Source organism: Artemia sp. Qi Xiang Cuo, chromosome 13 (assembly GCF_049724085.1).
Source record: "Artemia sp. Qi Xiang Cuo chromosome 13, ASM4972408v1, whole genome shotgun sequence".
Taxonomy (NCBI): domain Eukaryota; kingdom Metazoa; phylum Arthropoda; class Branchiopoda; order Anostraca; family Artemiidae; genus Artemia; species Artemia sp. Qi Xiang Cuo.
The window spans coordinates 40,194,525-40,215,686 of record NC_142806.1 but is presented as its reverse complement, the minus strand read 5'-3'; the positions used below and the strand labels follow the sequence as shown (position 1 = coordinate 40,215,686).

Below are 21,162 nucleotides of genomic sequence, written 5' to 3'. Positions count from 1 at the left end.
TTTAAATTAAATTATGATTAAATAAAATTTAAATGTATTTGAGAAATTTTTGGTAAGTTGCTCTGCTAGTAAATGAATGTATTCAATGCTATATCGGACAATAATGGGCTGTTTAACAGTTTTGCGGAATAATAAAATATTGATTTTTAAACGTGAAGTTTATTATCTATCGAGTTTTACGGGAAGTTTATTGAAGTTTATATCTGTTTTTAAACGTGAAGTTCAATTTTAGGAATTTTTCCTCACAGTGAGATCAATGCTACTAGAAAGGCCAAAGGACGTGATTGTTGACTATCAACCATTCACTGATGAAGACAAGAATTTATTAGCTACATTTACAGAGAAGAAAGAAGAGGTGCATACTGCTTTGTGTGGTATGAACATTTTATTTTGTTTAACCGAACTTCGATTTTTTTTCTGTCTTCTTCAGCAACAAGATATTTATTTGCCAGAAACATAGTCCAGTAAATCTCCGGAAAAAATCGATGATTTGGGACAAAATTGCTATATAAATGATTTTTACACCATTTTGTAAAGAAAAAAAATTCTGTACAACATACCAAAAGTCCCAAAGAATTCCCTTCGCGGAACAGGGTGAAAAACGGGGGAAAGGGTAAAACCCAGGGGAAAACTCGAAAATCTACAACAGGTAGTTTTTGATGTTGAAAATGGCATTCCCAATAATCTTGGGTCCAAGATGATCGAGTATGCGTTTTTTTATTACTGTGTAATAAGTTGTTCCCCCGTTTTTCCATTTACAGGGGGGAAATAAAGATCCTGTACAGTAGTCTGCAAGACTTGTTTTCTGGGGTCTCCCAGTGCGAGAATAATGAATATTTTACTTTGATTGCTCTGTCATTAGCCTTTCCCCCGTTTTCCAGTTACAAGGGAAAAAGAGGGGGGAATCAAGATATCCTCTAAAGGGAAAATATAGTCAGACGGCTCTACAGAATTTGGAAAGGAGTCAAAGGTCTATCAACTCCGTTTTAAAACCCTCTTACACCGTTTTGTAGAGAGTTTACTATTCCATTCCTTAGTGGTTCTCTTTTCCTGTTTGCTGGAGTACTAATAGTAAATTTACACATAGTGGGAATCCGAGAGTATTGTGAAGACCGGTCGGAAAATCGGCTTGGGTTTTACAATCGGCTCGGATTTCCGCTATGTGTGAATGCGCCATAAGTCTAAGTGCATACACATGCTGCAACATAGTGAAAGCTTTAACATAAGCATTGGACACATTTTACTGATTATAAAGGTAAGACAATTTTGTTTTTATAAATATCAATGAAAAATTCCGGAAGAAATTGAAGGTTCAAATCAAGAAAAGGGAAGGCTTGTGGGAAGAGAGTTCCAAAAACGCAGACAAAGCCAGTAAGGGGTTTTTCCTTTGCCTAATTTTGCAGCGACATGAGGTGAAAAAAAATACAATGCTTTTGGTAGATGGTACTAAGATTCTTTGTCATATAGACGATGATTTGCATTTTACCATGAGATGGCTAATGGACTAACGCCCAAGCTAAATTATAGTCACACTTGTGGCTAAACCCTATGTGTTGGATACGAATACAACGTCAGACTAGTGACCTAGTTTTTTTAAATTCACGCTAGCAAAAAAATATTTGCTTGCAGTTTTCATATGACACCCTATTCATGGAGGAAGAAGATGAACGTTGCAAGCTCTGCAGCCGCAGCATCCGTACTGGTGGTGAAAGTGTCACAAACAAAGGACCTCTTCGGATCAACGTGGCCAGTGTGCAACGGGATGAACAGATAACAGTTGAAGACGGTGAAATAGTACACAGTCAGTGCAGAAAAGGTTACTGTCGTCCGACGTCCATAGATTGTCTCGTACAAAGAAAGAATGACAATTCTGGTGATACTGAAGTTTCTCTAAACATTCATTCTAAAACATTCAAACAATTTCATTCTTATAGAGTCTTCTATCAGGTAATGAAATGACGTAATACTGCGTCAGAACTCGACCCGAAAGACTTGGGTTGGCAATTACGTTACGGACGCCTCACTCCGATCATGACAGATTTCGGGCCTGCTCCGCCTCATCTGCTAAATGTGATTCGTTGCAGCTGCATGCATTCCAACTGTGACAGTTCGCGCTGTAGTTGCCAAAAAAAATGGATTGCCATGCACACTTGCTTGCAAAGACTGCCAAGGGATTGCGCGTTCCAATAAAAATGTTTTTGTTGATAGTGATGAAGAAGACGATATTTTTTACAAATCCTTGATTTTATCCTTTTTAGTTCAATTAAAACCTTATTTAGCTTTCGCTTCAATTACCGAAGCTACCGGATTTGTTTCAATTTTTACATTTGGTTTGGTTTTATTTTTCTTTTACGTAGTCGAAGTAAATCTGCCCAAGTACCCCGAAGGCCCGATGCATTGTCTCCTCTACTGTGAAAACACTGCAGAAAAGCAAGATACGAAGCTAATACCATGTTTTTTGAAATCATCGAGTCAAAAAACCCTGGGGGCAACATTTTGACCAGCCATATCGCTCAACTCTCGAGGATACTGTTTTCCCTCTCCTTCTTCCCCGCTAAAGGGGGAAATCGAACCAAGTCCAACGGTAAAACAACATAACTTTCTTTTTTTCGATTTCTCCGCGCAGAAAAAGAGCAGACGTAAAGTTCAAGCGCACAATAAATCTGCCCCTGAAGTTTTACAATTTCCCCTGTTTTTTACCCTGTTCCGCCCAGGGGATTTTTGGGGACTTCTGATATGTTGTACGGAATTTTTTTCTCTACAAGACGGTGTAAAAATATTTTATATTGTAATTTTGTCCCCGAGTTTCGTAGATTTACTGGACTAACAGGCGTAAAAAAAGAAATGCAAATAGATATTTTTAATTTCTTCAGTATTCTCGGTTTTCCGGTTCCTTTAGGCATCCATGCGAAAACTAAATCAGTACTTTTTTTTTTTTTTTTTCTAAAACAGTACCTCCACTCTGGAGATGTACCATAACTAATGTCTAGATTATTAACCTCTATAATAAGACCTACCAAGGTCAATGCTCATAAAACCTAAACAGACAAATAAATGCTCGTTGCAGAAAGGGGCTGCACGCTGTGGTTAGTATTAATTTTTCTTTCGGAAATAAATTAATGCATGCAAATATGGAGTACTTGAAATAAATTCAAGTATCATGAGTAAATGAAACGAAAATAGATGGAGTATTAGATAATTGTAAGATCTTTTGTCATCGCTTTTGTTATATGATCTTAAAGAGGTGCTCACAAAATATTGAGACTGCCATGCATGGCCATCTGGATGTCTGGTCGCAAACAATACTTTTTACTACATTTATGTAGATGATCAGAATGTTACTTTTAAAAAAAAGTATATACAATCCAGTAGCCAAAATTCTTTGTAATTGTTCGGGAATAATTTTAAAAGAAAAACGTAGAGACTGGGTAATTTATGTGTCAAAAATAATATAACTTATAGGAAAGATTTGGATTGTTACAAGAATTTGTAATTAAGGGGATTCGATACCTTAGCGGATTATCCTACGTCGTCCATTATAAACTTTTTTGTTTTGTTTGGCCAAACTATGTAGAATTTGTTTAACCTCCCCGTTTTGTGCTGGAGATAAAAATATCCATTTTTAATGAAACTTGTATCATCAGAAAGTTTGAATTTTTTGTTTAACGGATCAGTTTTCATTTTAAAGTTTAGGAAAGGGGATTCCCTACACATTTTCTAGCATACCTGCTAGAAAACGCTAAAAATCAGCTTAAAGGAAATACTAATTGAGGAATTTGGCAGCGTTAGGAGTTCCCTGTGATGCCACCACCTTTGATTGAAGATCTTGCCGACACAACTGACGTAAAATTTTAATATCTTTTAAATCAAATTTCACAGCCCAACCCCAGATTCTCAATAGCTCACAATAGTGACTAGTCCCATTGGAGAATTTGCTAATAAGCCCTTGGTCTCTGAGACGGTCAACTGACAGTGAGGCTCGCTAAATGATTTTAAGGTATCGAATCCCCGTGATGAAAAATCGAAAAATTGCCTTTTAAGAGCTCAATTAACATCAATTTGATGGAAAAGGCATTAAACCACTAACATACTGGAATTTAGACTGACACACATACATCCACGCGTAACGGGCATAACAACATAAATTACTTGTATTTTCGCCATACATATGGAGCTTTATTATGGGCCTTAGTGAAGTATAAGAGTAGAAGATACCCCGTATAATTTTTTTGAGGGTGATATTAATAGAAATTATTTTTTTATTTAGGTTTTTTTTTTGAATTGTGTACCCAGCTGTTTTGATTGACCAGAGAATAAAAGCAAACATCGACTTCTTCATTCAACATCACAGATATGGTGTAAAGGCAATGATTTAATTCCGCTTTTCTCGACATTTCTTTCAGAAGACGGCACAATGTCAATAGGGTCCACCGTATTTTGGGATCTTAGAACGAATGCGTTTCCTTTACGGAATGGGTAATAAGTAATAACGTGAAATAATTGCAGTAAACAGACAGGAGTTTCAGTTTCTCAGTTTGAGTGAAGCAATCTTCGGCGACACATAGAGCAGGTGAGGGAGATCAACCCCTACTGCTGCTTAAAGTTTAGCAAGGACGTTCCTGTTCAGGCTAAACTTCAAATACGTCATTTGCTGCTATCAAATACTTGACTTGCTATAACTTGATCGACTATTTTTTTTATAATTTTTATCAATTATCAGTAAGCGCGGACTTTTAATATCTTGTCCGTGCGTTATTCCCAGATACATCATAGATTTTTAGAGATAATTTTGTTCGTTCAACCGTCACATATAGATTTTCACTGCTTTGCTGCTTACCCGCCCAAGGATTTATACGTTAACGCCTTAACTCGTAAACAATACTTTCATATCCAGTAATCAGACGGTCAATCTTCCCTCACAGAGAAGAAAGCTTGCAACATAGCTTTTGTAAGTCGTTTGCATAAGAAAGCAGACTAAGGTCGCGGAGATTGATGCTAAAACCTTCGGCAATATTTTTAGTTATATTATACTTCAGGCAGTTAAACAGAATGGGCTTATTACAAACATGTCTAGGTTGTAGCTACCGCTGCAACCTAGATAATGTGAAGTAATATCATCATTAATCTTTGGCACCGCCAAATCAGTAAGTAATATGACAACGAGAGTCTTTTCTTTCAAAAATGGAATTAAGAACTCCAGTTCCATTTGGAACTTGATTTCAAATGGAATTAAGAAAAGTATTTATATGTTTTTACTATGTTGCAATTCATATTTTTTTTTGCTTCTATTTTTATTAGTAGGCTGTATTTTGTTTTTGTGTTACTGAAGTATATATATAATTGTATTTTGTTTATTTTTACCTTGTTTTTCAGATAATATTAATACCCGAAGTGCAATTGACACAATGCAAGAACTAGTCAGCGACGTTCATATTTATTTAGGAAAACAAAAAGTACCTAATAGAGAAGTTTTAAAAAAGATCGCCGATTTCATCACACACATGTTTCAAGTGTTTGGAGTTATACCCAAAGATGAATCTATAGGATTTCCAACCGAAACCTCCTCAGCAACAGTAAGTATTTTGTAGCCTATTAATTGCCTATTATTTAGCCTATTATTATGCTATATTATTGATAACCTATTATGTAGCCTATTAGTATATTGTAGCCTGTGTAGCCTATTAATACATATTTTGGGTACTTTCCAGAAGAAAGACATTATTCAATTTTCAATTTCATAATGATTATACTAAAAAAAAGAAAAAAAATGCAAAACCAGGTCTCTTTCAAATGTCGCGGCATGATATGGGAGAGGGCAAATAAATGCTGAAAAACGACAAAAAAAAAACTTCTATTTATCTAACAACATAATCATAATAGAATAGTAATAGCTTAGCTCTTGTAATTAGTCAGTTTCACCAGATTCAGATTTTGTCGTTCAACATCATATAGTGTTAAAAAAAAAATCTAACAAGAACATTATATACCCTTCTACCATTATCAAAGCTCTCGATTCCTTTCCTTAAAGACACTTAACAATAATGAAAGAGTAAACAAATGTAGTAGAATAATAAATTGAATACTATTCAACCAATATTGAAACCAATCAAATTAATCTTGAAAAACATGCGTAGAGAACAGTTCATTTTTTACGTAAAATATAGCTTAAGTTATAGGAAAGGTTTAGGACATAATAAAGGAAAGTTATTTATGAGGTTTAGAATAACTTCCTAGCCGAGTGGCTGGCGTGCTGGATTTGGAATCCTTGTCCAATGGGTGGGGGGTTCGATTCCTGGTGTGGCCGGTTATTTAGTTTGGGACGAGGGTCAGTGGCGTGATTCTCTAAGCTAAGTCAGAGTCGACGCAGCTCTAAATTGTTACCTGGAGAAATCTAGGGAAGGTAAGCAGGATGGGTGTGCGAAAGCACAGGATGGCTGGCCCCTAACCCCCCATTGCACTTAATGAAAATCTAAATTAACCTGGCGGAAGGGCCTTATAACGGAGATCAGCACCGCCTGTTTGGACTTTAAGGGTCTAGTGCCGTATTCTTTACCTTACCTTTTTTTTTTCAACCTCAACTCCCCCTCCTCCGAACAAAAATTTAAATTAGACTGGTACAAAGTCGAGTAAAAGTGAAGGGTTTCAAAAGACCTCATTCCCTCTTTCTCTCAATTTTGATTTTAATTGGTTTTTAATTCTAGATTGACTCAATAAAAAATTTAGTTTCAGTATGTTGTTAGTTTACGTTGTTGTTCAAAAAGTGATTGTTTCTCTTCGTCTTAGAGTGAAGACTACTTAAGAACTTTCGCTGAATTTCGGAGAAAAGTTAGGACATTGGCCATGGAAACTGGTAATGATGATTTACTCAACATTTGTGATGAAGTCCGTGATGATATAGGATTTCCAACCGAAACCTCAGCAACAGTAAGTATTTTGTAGCCTGTTACTTGTCTATTATGTAGCCAATTATTATGCTATATTATTGTTAACCTATTATGTAGCCTATTAGTATATTGTAGCCTGTGTAGCCTATAAATACATATTTTGGGTACTTCCCGGAAGATCGACATTATTCAATTTACAATTTCATAAGGATTATACAAAAAAAAAGAAAAAAATTGCAAAACCACGTCTCTTTCAAATTTTGCGTCATGGTATGGGGAGGGGCAAATAAATATTAAAAAACAACAAAGAAAATTTTCTATTCGTCTAACAACATAATCATAATAGAATAGTAATAGCTTAGCTCTTGTAATTAGTCAGTTTCACCAGATTCAGATTTTGTCGTTCAACATCATATAGGGTTAAAAAAAAAATCTAACAAGAACAGCATATACCCTTCTACCATTATCAAAGCTCTCGATTCCTTTCCTTAACCTCCTGACTACCCTTGTCCCTCTGGGTGGACATACAGTTAATTTTTTTTAGCGCGATAGTTATTGGTTGGAACGTCATCTACGCACTACAGTTGGAACCAGCGTACCTTGCTTGTCATCTGTGATTTTCTTCAGCTTGTTATTGGTAGTGGAATAGTTGTTTTTGTATTAAAGAAATGAAGGAAAGTTTAAATCGAAGAAGAGCAGGAGGGCAAGAGGTAAGAAAATTCCTAATTGGTCTTGGAATGAAAGGTGGAGCCTGGAAAAAAATAAGCTTCCTTAGAAGGATTAAAACTTCATTTTGGGAGGGATTTTTTCACCTATATCCATTACATCATCTATTGGTGTGCGACTAAAGTTCAATTTCCACCCCCGTGGACATCGGTTCTCAATCAAGCATTTTGAAGTTAGAAAGATAAGAGTCGACAGAATCGGAAGAATCGGAAGTCTCAAAGAATCGGAAGAAAGATAAGAGTCGCGAAGAATCGGAAAAAATCGAATCAAGTCAAAAAAGGGCCGGGCGAATAATTTTCAAATAAGGCAAGGTGCCTTACTCTCTGATCCTAAAAAAATCTACTCTTAAAAACCTGGAGCAAAGGATAGGTTCGTTGTGACTCCGTTTTGCAAAAAATGCCATAACAAACCCTCGGACGGCAAGTATTTTCCCCAAACGTCACTCCCCATCCAGAATACGGCCGCCTCGAGCTGTTTCTGAGCCCATCCCTGCTTTGTCCCCCATTCGCTGCGTTAATTCCAGATACGAAATAACTTTTATCCCCATCATTACAGATAAAATTAATAAAATGCCTCAAGCTTTTCTTTTTTGCCCTATTTTGTTTTTTTTTTGCTTTTGGTACTGCCGTGGTTATTGGGATCTTTTGCTCGCCCCCCCCCCCTTTATTGTCCAGATTTTATTGTCTTTAACTCTTTTATTGATTTACTGTAGTTTAATTGCTGACACTTTCTTAGTATCCCTTTTAATTTAAATGCATTTATGTTTTGTGCTAAGTTTAGTCTGACCAGTTTTTAATGCATTTATGTCTCGCTCTAAGTTTAGTTTGACAAATTTTTGTTTTTTTTAATTTTTTAATTGACTTTTTAAAGTTTTAATTATTGACTTTTAAATGATGTTCATTATGGTTTTCTCTATTTCGTTGTTGTTCTTTGCATTTGCAGGGTAACCATTTATTTGTTGTTGACTCCAAACTCCGAATTCGGCCCTTTGTGGGCTTGTGATAGCGATTTTTTTGAAATAAATATCTCTTATCTCTTATCTCTCAGAACAGAAGAACTTCCTATTTTAATGTCTTTTCTTAACTTTCACTTATGGTCACCTTCAAAAGTTGAAAACCATGTTTTCTCTTGTAGTTACCGTGTCTGATGCCCTGGCAATCATCGACGCTAGTGATGTTGAGGACCTTTCTGAAGATGAAAGTGATGATGACCTCTTTGAGCCCCACGAAATAGAACTTGAAGATACAAGTGACGATGAAGATCCGAACAGCGCCTTCCTTCCAGGCGACGAAAGTATCATCGACGAGGAAGTATCTGAACTGGAGTCTGATTTTGAAGATGACATACCTCTAGCCGAGCGGGCTCGGATATCGCAGCAACCTATGAAACGACCAAAATTGATGAAATGGAGGGAAAGCACGAGGTTTGAGATTCACTTGGGTCCAGTAAGAGATGAAGTTATCTTTACTGATCATTCTGATTGGAAACCGGAAGAGTTTTTCGCACAGTACTTCCCCCAGTCTTTTTTCGATGAGACAGCATATGCCACAAACTACACCTATCAAAAAAAATTCAACAAGAGCCTGAATGTCACTGCTGACGAACTAAAGACATTTTTCGGAGTTGTACTATTGATGGGCAATCTCAAATATCCTCAAATCGAAATGTACTGGAAGGCGCAGTACCGTGTAAACCAGATAGCAGAAAATATTGGGAAAAACCGTTTCTTCACTCTAAGAAGCAATCTGAAATTTGTTGTATATGAAGAAATTTCCGACGACATTAAGAAGAACAATCGGTTGTGGAGAGTTCAGTCAATTATCGACCTTTTCCGTACCGTTTGCCTTTCTTTCCCGAGGGACAAAAATTGTTCAATTGATGAGCAGATGATCCCATTTTATGGCAAAACGTCGTTGAGGCAGTATGTACCCAATAAGCCAAATCCCGTCGGCCTCAAAAACTTTGTCTTGGCTAATCCGAAAGGCCTCATACTTGACTTCGAGATTTATCAGGGTGCTACTACGCTTCCTGAAAATATGCGATGCCATGGCCTTGCAGCTGGAATCGTACTCAGGCTATCTCAAACCCTCCCACCCGGATCTTGCCTCTACTTTGATCGATTTTTCAACTCGACAAAATTACTCGACCTTCTGTGCGAAATGCAGATAAATGCAACTGGCACAGTCATGCGAAATAGATTTGGAAGGGAGACCGTACCTCTGAAGCCAGAGAAAGAAATGAAGAAGAAAGGGAGAGGGTCGAGCGTTGCATTTGTGCGAGAAGATCGCAAAGCTAGCCATCACGGAATGGTTTGCTACAAGAATTGTGACACTAGGCTCGAATTGCAGGGCAGTAGAAGAAGAGACAATAGTGGAAAGATGGGACAAAAAGCAGAGGAAGCGGATCACAATCTCTTGCCCAAGGTCTGTAGCTGACTACAACAAGTACATGGGTGGAGTGGACATGGCTGACCGTATGATCAGTTATTACCGATTCGCTTACAGAACTAGAAAATGGACCGTAAGGTTCCTTCATCATTTCATTGATGCTGCATGCTCAAACGCTTTCGTCGAGATGCAGGCTCATGAAGAAAATAGCAGGCCAAGCTTGAACAAGCTCATCTTATATCGTTTTCACGTTGCAGAGCACCTTCTCTGTCGGCCGAAACCGGAGCAGTATGTCGAGGAAAATGACGATTGTGAAGTAGCGTCGGCTGGTGATTTCAAAAAGCGCCGACCATTGCCGCCTGAGAGAGTTAGAGGGCCATTCACTTACCCGAATACCACGACCTAAAGAACGCGAAAAGGTGCCGCCTTCCTGGTTGCTCAATGAAGACGAGGTGGTGGTGTGTTGAATGCAAAGTGTTTCTATGTCTTGTTGGTGACAGAAACTGCTTTTCTTGTTTTCACCAGTAAACAACCATTGAAAATAAATGTCCTGTTTCTTTTTCTCGATGAAAATAAAAGTGTTATCTAGTCGACTTATCTCTCTGATTTACTCCGTTGGGAACCGATGTCCACGGGGGTGGACAACAGATTTTGGAGAGGGGAGGGGAGTGAAAAAAATTTTTAAGGTCATTTTTGAAATCAGCGATTTTTTTAACACATGTGGTGTAAAAATCACGCGTCTTCAATACCTATATCTATGCCGGTAGTCAGGAGGTTAAAGACACTTAACAATAATGAAAGAGTAAACAAATGTAGTAGAATAATAAATTGAATACTATTCAACCAATATTGAAACCAATCAAATTAATCTTGAAAAACATGCGTACAGAACAGTTCATTTTTAACGTAAAATATAGCTTAAGTTATAGGAAAGGTTTAGGACATTATAAAAAAAAGTTATTTATGAGGCTTAGAATAACGTCCTAGCAGAGTGGCTGGCGTGCTGGATTTGGAATCCTTTGTCCAAAGGGAGGGAGGTTCGATTCCTGGTGTGGCCGGTTATTTAGTTTGGGGCGAGGGTCAGTGGTGTGACTCTCTAAGCTAAGTCAGGATCGAGACAGCTCTAAATTGGTACCTGGAGAAATCTAGAGAAGTTAAGCAGGAACGGTTTGCGAAAGCACAGGATGGCTGCCCCCTAACCGCCCGTTTGGGCTTTAAGGGTCTAATTTTGAATTTAGGACTTTATTGATGGATTATCCCAAAGTGCTTGGGAGATGTGAAGCTCAGCACTAAAAGAAGAACCATACCGCACCGAAGGAGCCCCTCCAGTATTATTCGTAAAATCTTTTTACGAAAATCAATGTTACTTACAAAAAATAAATAAATCAGACTCTCACTAACAGGGTAGGAGTATTCTAAGTGTATTACAATTCCTCGCAGTTATATTTTCTTCTTTTTTCGGTAGAAGAATAGTTGGAACAGAGAAGGTTGGTGAAGGCTCTGTGGTGATTGCTTCTGCTCAAAGGCTACTCCACCTGACAGTTAGTGGTTTGAGTGAACTGTCTTATTCACACCTGTATTACTCCAGTATTTTTTGTAAAATCTTATTGAAGGGAGAACCTTCGATTGATGGAAGAGGAGACTTTTACCTGTAATACTGTTCCTCGCAATTATACTTTTCTTCTTTGTTTCTGGGGGAAACGGTTGGAACTCTTTCTAAAGAAGGTTTCTGGTGGCTCTGCTGGTATGACCTTTTCTCAAAGTGCTTCACATGGCGATTAGTGATTTGAGAGAGCTGTCATATTCACACTTTTAAAAGAACGAAAAGATTTTTCTTAGAAATTGCTCAAGGATAATTCTACAAAAACTTGTTGATGAAGTGCTGGTCCCGGGTTTGAACCCCCCCCCCCCCCAAAAAAAAAAAAAAATCGTCCGTCTCGAAAAAACGTAACACAAATGCATATAAACTAATTTTTTATTCGTAATTTAGATTTTCATCAGACCTCAATTCTCTTTCTTTCAATTTTGTTTTAATTGGTTATAGTAAGATCCCCCCCCCCTCTATTAGAATTTGATTTTGTTCGAAGGTCCGATTAATTTTTTAACAACTAAGGTAAAAATACAGTATAAAGCAATATGACTGGCAGAGATTAAATTAGAGAACAAGGACTCAGGAAACAATTCTAGATTGACTCAATAAAAAATTTAGTTTCAGTATGTTGTTAGTTTACGTTTTTGTTCAAAACAACGTAATGTGTAATGTGGTGATTGTTTTTCTTCGTCTTAGAGTGAAGACTACTTAAAAATTTTTGCTGAATTTCGGGGAAAAGTTAGGAAATTGGCCAAGGAAACTAGCAATGATGATTTACTCAACGTTTGTGATAAAGTCCGTGATGACACCTTACCAGAACTAGGAGTAAGACTGGAAGATAAACAAGGTGGTGAGTTCCCAATTTTGGGGTTGTTTCTTTTTATGCTACTTTCTGTTTTAGGCATACATGTGACTAACATACGGAAGTTTTAACTATAATTTAAACATCTTCGCTATACAGCAGAAACCTCGTATCTATGCTTTTTTTTCAAGAATATAGTCTTATGTATTTCTATAAGGATTACTGCGATGGAAATAATAGGTCCAAAGGTATTGTTTTGTTTTTTTATTATGTTTGTTATTATTGCTCACTGTAGTGCATATACTTGAAATAGCTGCAGATACATTATATTTTTATATTATATTTTCATCTTTACTGGCAAGCAATAAAATTAAATATGAAAATAATTTAATGAGAATAGCCTAAATATAAGTGCGTATTTTATTCCGTAGGGGATGTTACCTCCACTCCCCTTCGCTTTGGTTAAGCCTTGGCTGGTCATAGTATTCGCCTTGTCTGTTTAATTGGTAGTGTTAATCGACCTGTATTTAGCTAGTATGGTTTTTAGGGTAGAATAAAATACCTTAATAACTGGATAAAGCAAACATTTTGTGGCAATTTCTTTAGTCTAGAGATCTTTGAAATTTTTGAAATGTGGAGGAAAACAGGAAACTTGTATGAAAATTTTCCTTAAAAGGCTTTAACTAGTCAATAGTTATCGAGAAAAAAATAATTCAAAAAAGATAAACCAAACGTTTTGTGGCAATTTCTTTTGTCTATAGAGATCTTTGAAATTTTTAAAATGTGGAGAAAAACAGGAAACTTGTATGAAAATTTGCCTTAAAAGGCTTTAACTAGTCAATAGTTTTCAAGAAAAAGTAATTCAAAAAAGATAAAGCAAACGCTTTGTGGCAATTTTTTTAGTCTGGAGACCTCTGAACTTGTTGAAATGTAAAAAAAAATATATAAAACAGGAAAATTATATGATTGATTTGCCTTAAAAAACTTCGACAAGTTAATTGTATTTTAGAAAAAGTTACTCTCATTACAGGTGTTCAAAAAAACTTTGTTTTGGTGATATAGGTCGTGGGATCAAATTCCAAAGATGGTATTTGTCCACAAACGGTATTCTTAGACAGTCAAAAACCCGGCCTGACTCTCAAAAGGGCCTATTGCAAAGTTTCTAATGCAGGAATTCACTCTAAAGTTTTGTTTGTCTACAATCGATTCTTTTCCAGGTATTTTTTTGTAACCTCTTTTCACTAAATAGAAAATGTAATAGTGGTGTAATGAAGGGTTAAGTGTATAGTCCGGTGGCAGGATACTCGCCTATCATATATGTCGTTCCGCAGACGACATATTTTTATAGTAAATTCTATTGATGGCTTTGATCGATTTTCTATCGAAATCGGCTTGGTTTTTCTGTAAGGATAAATATCTTATCCCTTCTGTTTTTTTGTTTTTTTTAACATGTTTGCCTTCTGATTCTTTTTACACATTATTTTTGGTCAGATCATGTCAACCCGGACTAGGGGAAATCACATTATATCGGAAATTTCCGTTTTTATAATTTGCATCTATTCTTTGTTTATTTATTATGGCCTGTCCACATGGTGTTGACTTGGCTTAATAATGTCGCTCATAAAGTTGATGAAGTTTTCTCGCCAAGTATCAGAAATCACTCATCCATGTTCGGAGGATTTTTGTATGGAGCAAGTTTTGGATATAGTACTGTTTTGAAGATACTTCCTAAATTTTGAAGGGGAGTTGGACTGATCAGTCGTAACTTCCAATTAGATTTGGTTCGTTAGGAAAAATTCAGGCGTAGAGAATTCTTTGTGGTACTTGTATGATATACCCCCTACCGCTCAGGTTGTTCATACATGGACGCACTGTAAACCGGTTTCTTTCGCTGGTTTCTTTCAACTTAGCGTGAGAAAAGACAAGAAGAAGTGACAGAATAGATGGGAAATATATAAATTGGGCTATTTATTTGCAGATTAGGGTGGAGGGGGAAGGGGTAAAGTATTTGGACAGTGTGGAGTCAGAAAACAATTCTTACTTCATAATATCAGAATAATTGAGCTGACACATTTCGCATTTAGATCCGCTGTATTTTATCAATGCCTCCCCCCTAATGTGCAAATATATAGCCCAAAGTTCTTTCTAAAGCATTATATTTTTATCATACTTAAGTATATTTTGTTGGGATTAGTCTAACTTCACTTCTTGAGGGGTAGGGGGTACGTCATACAAGTACCTTTTTTGAATATTTTTTTTGTCGAAATTCCGTAGTTTCCATCTCTTTTTGGGTACTTGGAACAAAAGATCTGTTAACGTAAGCAACACTTTACACCCAGTCCATAAGGATTTCTCTAATCCATCTTTCACTGGAAATTAGTCAATTTAAATTATTGTATTTCAGGTAAATTTATAATAAAGATTGAATCGCGTGAAGCTCTCATTAAAGAAAGAGATATTAAAAGGGCGTAAGAAGAAAAGAAACGACAAGAAAAGGAGAGAAAGAAGGATGAAGCCGCTGCGAAGCAAAAGGAGAAAGCTGCTCTTCAAGCGGAGAAAGCTGCTCTTCAAGCTATTCCTCCCGGTGACCTTTTTAGAAAGGAGACAAATAAATATTCGCAGTTTGACGACCAGGTAATTGTTTAAAATATGCGTGAAAAGAATTCCTATACAAAGCTTTTTAAGACTAGACGTTTCTCCCCTCCCGCCACCCCCAATGTGGGGTATATTAACTTTGGCGAGTCTTCGGTCTAGCCTAATCATATAACCCTTTGTTTTGATAATGGTTTAAAATTGCTTTTTAACTGTGTAATATTGTGTTAAGTAGCACAATTATTTGTAGGAAATCATTAACAGAATCCTGAAAAAATAATCTTTGGGGGAATTTTGATGTTGAAGTACAATCGAATTATATTAAAATATTGGGTATGTATAACGAACAATAACTTAAGTATAGTATATATGAAGTATATTAAAGCACAATGATATTGTTTTCGGCCAGTTTTTTTTTTTTTTTTTCTATGCTCCTGATTTTTTGTTTATTGAGTGAAATTGATAAGGGTCTACCCTTGGTGGTTTTTACGGAAATTGTAGACCTCTGGCTGGATTGATGAATAAGACATTATATTTTGAAAAGCTGCGTGTTATTCTTGCCTGGGGCCAAAGGGGTGGTTTTGTTTGACCATGAGTCAGAGCCTAAGGTTTGTGAGCTCAATGGGGGAAGTCTGTGTCGCAGAGGATTAACTGAAGTTTTCTGCCAAGTATTTGTTTTGTTTTTTTTACCCATTTTTTTTGTTTACGAGTTGAAAACTCCGTTTTAACGGGCAAGCTCCGTCTTAACAAAACCAGTTTCCAATCAAAGTTATAATAAAATGAAAGAAGGCTTAAGATGTTAGGCCTTCTCCTATTCCTAGTGTTCAAATATTGTCTTAAAGTACGATTGGGAAATTTTACAGACAGGAGCAGAATCGATATCGAGAAATACAGACGTCGAGAAGGAGCATTACCCCAGGGATCCAAAAGTGCTGCCACCTTTGTTACGAATCTTTTTTTTTTTGGTGATTCCGGTTGAGTTTTTTGAATTTTTTTTTCTGTGTTTTGGACTGAGGCAGAGGAATATGATCAAATGTTCCTCCTAAACTTTAATATTCACTTCTTTTCTAAGCTTTTTATATACTTTATTTCTTTACTTAAAAACTTTAAAACTCTACTTAAAACTTAGAGCTCTACCGTAACTTCAAGTAGTTAAGTAGCTTAAGTTAAGTTGTTAATTTTTTACAGTTAAGCTTTAAAACTTCGAATCCTGCTTAAAAGTCTTCTAAAACTTTACTTAAAAACTGAAAAGCTTTATTTCTTTCTGTATTTAAACTCTAAAATTTCAAAATAGAAAGGTTTGTTATAACGCTGATCAATAATCCTTGATGATCTGACCAAATTATATTGATCTGACCAGTTATTTTTAACAAAAATCCTTTCACGGTTTGCGTCATTTTTATCTCAGTTTTTGGTCCTCATGTATATGATCTGAAGCTGAAGGGGGCTATGTCACAGAGGACTAACTGAAGTTTTCTGGCAAATTTTCGTTTCTTTGACCCATTGTTTTGTTTACGAGTTGAAAACTCCTTTTTAACGGGCAAGCAGCCAAGGACCAGTTTCCAATCAAAGTTATAATGAAATGAAAAAATGCTTAAGATATTTGACGTTTCCCTAGTCTCAGCGTTCAAATACAGTCTTAAAATAACTAACGGAAAATTTTACAGAAATGAGCAGAATCGAGATCGAGAAATTAAGAAATACAGAAAGTGAGAAAGGAGCTTTTTCCCAGGGATCCAAAAGTGCCGCCATTTTTATTACCAATCTTTTTTTCGTTATTCCGTTGAGTGCAATTTCTTTTGCTGCGTTTTGGACTGAGGCAGAGGTGTATTATCAAATGTTCCTCTTAAATTTTAATTTTTTGTTCTTTTCTAAACCTTTTCTATACTTTATTTTTTAATTAAAAAATGAAACTTCACATAAAACTTACAGCTTTACTTTAAGTTAGATAATTAAATAGCTTAAGTTAAGTTGTTATTTCCTATAGTTAAGCTTTAAAACTTTAAGTCCTGTTTAAAATTCTTTTATAAATTTACTTAAAAACTCTTAAAATTAAAAAATTTAATTTATTTCTATGTCTAAACTGTAAAATGTTCAAAACTGGAAGGTTCGTTTTAACACTTGTCAATAATCCTTGATCTGACCAAATTATATGACGTCAGTTATTTAAAAAAAAAAGTCCGTTCACGATCTCTCTTTCAGTCCTCATGTATATGACATCAGTTTTTTCGGATATAGATCTGTTCATGTTGTGTGCCATTTTGGAAAATGTGAGGAGCCGACAACTTCATCGCGGGACATACCGCATAATGATAATGTGAAACCAAGATATATTCTGACTCGATGCAAAAGCACGCTAGTTTCTGACTTGGTGCGACAATGAACCACTTGCAATTATTTTCAACCTGTATAATTTGGGGTACAACACGAATCCTTGGCTGCTCTTATATTCCCCTCTTCGTGTTGACTTTTTAGCAGAAATAAAAGCATGCTACACTTTGTTTGAAGCGGAAAGGTAGCCAGGCTTTTTGTCACGATTTCAATTTCAACTTATGGGGCAAGTTGGGATAGTGGGACATAAGAAGAATGACTTTCAAGGACCCGCCTCATTTATGGAAGTTTGCATGAAAGTACTTAGATATGGTAGAAACTTACGAGACAGTCACCATGAGCTAAGGGGACGGACTTTCAGAGGGATATGCCGCTCCATACACCTGCCAACCTTCCGTATGAAAGTACTCGGATATGATTGAAGTTTGGTAGGCAGGAAAATACGGCCGAAAAAATTCCAGACCCAATAGTCATTAACTACGGTCCATTGGCTGGTTGGCTTCAAAGTTTCATAAAGATACTTATCAAATTATAATATAATAATATAAAATATAAAAATGTAAAATAAGATATATATTTCGAGCTTTTTCCTGTATTGTGGAGAAGGACTTACAAACAAGAGGGGGAGATGTTAGATAATTATGAGAAGTTCCTGTTTTTTTGTTTTTTTTTAAGACTGAGAAAAATTCTTATCACCATGGTTTGTAATAGAAAACTGCGGAGTACATCTTCGGGAGCAAAGGATTGCACTAATTATTCTGCCTTTTATTCGTTTCTGATACATTTAATTGTAGAATTTTATTTTTCTTAAGGAAGAATTGAAGAATAAGAGCGTCTTTGCTATCATTTGGCAGCAGCCATCTTATTGAGAAGACAAAATTAAACGATATACATAAAAACAAAATTAAGTTGAACAAACTTTTTAAACAAATCTAAACTATTTTTGTATTATTTAATTCATTTTTTATTTAATAATTAAATTAGTTTGTAAATTTAAAAGAATTAATTAAAATATATCTTTATAAGTTTAAATTAATCAAAATTAAATCACATATAAAAATCGTACTATTGAGAAGACAAAATTAAACAATAATTAATTTCAACATGTTAGTATATGAAATCTAAGGTAAGTGTGTCAAGTCGAAGAAAGTGTATTACGTTTATTATATTAAGCGACTAAGTCTAAGATAAGCGTATTAAGTTTAAGAAAGTGTATTAGGTGTATTACTTCTGTTAAATTAAACGGTAACTAATTCCAACATAAAGGTGTTTTAAATTGTAGGATTAAATCTAAGGATTGTCTAGAATTAAGTTAACGCAGAAGTGATTTTTGTAGCGGGCAGTGTTGCCAGTTCTCACGTGTCTTGAACCCGGTCCCATTTTCTTGGATTTTCACGTTCATATCACTGGGAAGCTCATTAAATAAGCTTATCTTAAGTCCATTGTAATTTACTTAATTGATTGAGAAAGATGTATTTTGTTGGAAGATATTCTTTATTAATTGCTTAATTAATCACGGGTTTAAAAATAAGAAAACACTCTGAACTTTCGAAGCGAATAAACAAGGTATATCCAGTTTTTTTTTGTTTTTGTTTTTTTCGAAAAATACTGCTGCTTATGTTTATTAAGAAAGGAATTAACATACAGTTTAGCTGTTTCTAGGTACTTCTATTCCTTTGAATTTTGGATTTTTTCTGTGCCTCAAAATATAATAAAAAACCTGAAAATTTTTTGCAGGAGAATAAATTACATGAATATTTCATCGTTGTATCTGGTAAAGGCTGTATCTGATAATTTCGCGCTTCTTAGATAATTGTCAGAAACGGTCTTCTGAGTTCTTTTCCAAAGAGAGGACCCGTCTGTTCATGATCATGGACCCGTCTGTGTAGGCGTTACGGGTGTACATTATAAAACTGAATTTATCGGCCAATATAGTCATTTCTTTACCAATACAAAACCGTCTTCCCACAGTCGAGAGGTAGCCCACTCTAAATAAAAATCATATACGTCAAAAGGAACACACCCCACGTAGTACAAAGTTTGTCATATTTGGCAAAGCATGACGAAAGGGTGCCATGTGTAGGGGGAAAAAGCGACACTCCAGGGTGTACAACAGGTGATACAGAGTGAGTGACCCCTTAATAATCGACATTGATTCCGAACCTCCTTTCAAGAACAACGTAGCAGACAGTTTTTTGGCACTGATCTCAGAAGTGTTACAGTTTAAGACACGATCTTTAGGCACGGCAGTTGTGATTTATTGTTTTTCGAGTCAATCCCTATCTTCATGGAGTTGCCTCTTCGTGCAAAATGAAACAACCAAAAAAATGGAGGCATTCTAGAAGGTAGTTGGCCAGAGAATAGAAAACGCATTGTATATCAAATATTATGATCATATGTTTTAAGTAAAAAGGGCTTCCGGGACAAAGTGGAAAAGGATTTGAAATATATCCATTTTGACAAAAACGGTTGTTGTTGTTTTTTTTTTTTCCTATGGTAGCGCAGCCGGTTGATATCAGGTTTTTTTTTTTTTTTTTTTTTTGAATAGATAGTACTTCATCATGGTTTTAGTCATCCAAAAATATCAGAAAAAGGAAGTTCATGCTGCCGTTCTTCCCCAAAATGAATTCTTGTACTGTAACAGAGTTTTTTTTTTTATTATTGAAAAGTTTCCTTTTTTGGGTGAACTATAACTGGCAATACGGCGCCATTTTTTTCGGATCACTTGTTATGTTTGAGCCACCCAATTGTGAATTGTTTGGAAGTTTAGCTAGGCAAGTGTTTGGCTGGAGATTTACTATAGCCATATATTAACAAAAAAAAACTATTTTCAGGGAGTACCGACTCATGACGCTGAAGGGAAGGAAATCTCCAAAGGGCTAAGGAAAAAACTATTCAAGAAGTCTGAAAACCAAGTGAAAATTTATCAGGATTATTTGCAGTCAAAGACAAGTGGAAATACTTAAAGACAATTGAGTGGCTTAGTTTATGTTTTTCTTGTTCCATTCCTGCATCCCTGAAGAAACTCGAAGTGCTAAAGGCCAAACAAATCAAATGTTGTGCCCATTAATTTCTGTGATAATTAAATTATTTCAAATTCTGTTTGTAACTCTGCTTATAGATATTGAGAATGAGAGACAACTGAGAAAAGTCTTTTTGAGTGCATGGACATTTAAACGAAAGGTACATAAGTAGCAAATAATATCACTTCCAGACTGCTTGTCATCACCATATTAGTAAAAATGAGATATGTTTATCTTTTTTGTATATAGAATGGTCTTTTTGCGGATTTGTGTCTATTTGCGAATGCGAAACTCCCGAGGTGCCTAGTGAAGGGTGTATATACGCTCAATGTTTATTTATCACGAAGTTTTTTGGAATTTGTTATTAAGCTGCTTCAGGGTTCGATCAAAGAGAGTACTTTCCATTATTTCTATGGTACAAAAATGCGGCTTTAATATAAATGGTTTACGTCTGTGGCGTATTTTCACAAGAAGTTTATTTTTGCCTGCTTAAAAATATACAACAAAGAAATTGGAGTACGAAAAAGAAACATAACGCAAGAAAACTGGAAAATATAAAGAAAATTTTAAATAATATAGAATTAATGCAAACAACACTCGTAAATAATGGCAAATGGCGGAAAAGGTGTTACTTCACTATCACTGGGTCAATCATGGAGTGGAGCTATCATAGTGGTGATAGCTCCTCTCTTGCTGCAAAAAAACTTGTAATTTTGCTTTTTGAGGAAGCGAGTAAAATGATTTTTTTATTCTCTTAAAAAATGTCAGCCGTCACTGTCCAGCTCTTTGCGAATAATATGTTTGATAGCACTGCAGCCTTAAGAAA

General features: G+C 35.7%; 1 protein-coding gene and 1 long non-coding RNA gene across 2 annotated transcripts; both read left to right on the top strand.

The window, feature by feature from the left end:
• The first annotated feature begins 230 nt into the window (after window positions 1-230).
• LOC148945275 (cysteine--tRNA ligase, cytoplasmic-like) lies at window positions 231-14,407 on the top strand. The gene is made up of 4 exons (XM_089098803.1): window positions 231-374; window positions 5,374-5,573; window positions 6,784-6,924; window positions 12,285-14,407. The coding sequence occupies exons 1-4, from the start codon at window positions 257-259 to the stop codon at window positions 12,519-12,521; spliced, it is 696 nt and encodes a 231-aa protein (XP_088954929.1). The 5' UTR covers window positions 231-256; the 3' UTR covers window positions 12,522-14,407.
• Window positions 14,408-14,799: 392 nt separating this feature from the next.
• On the top strand, window positions 14,800-20,415 carry LOC148945274 (uncharacterized). Its single transcript, XR_016142741.1, has 2 exons — window positions 14,800-15,024; window positions 20,148-20,415. It is a non-coding gene; the product is annotated as an uncharacterized LOC148945274 (long non-coding RNA).
• Window positions 20,416-21,162: the final 747 nt, after the last annotated feature.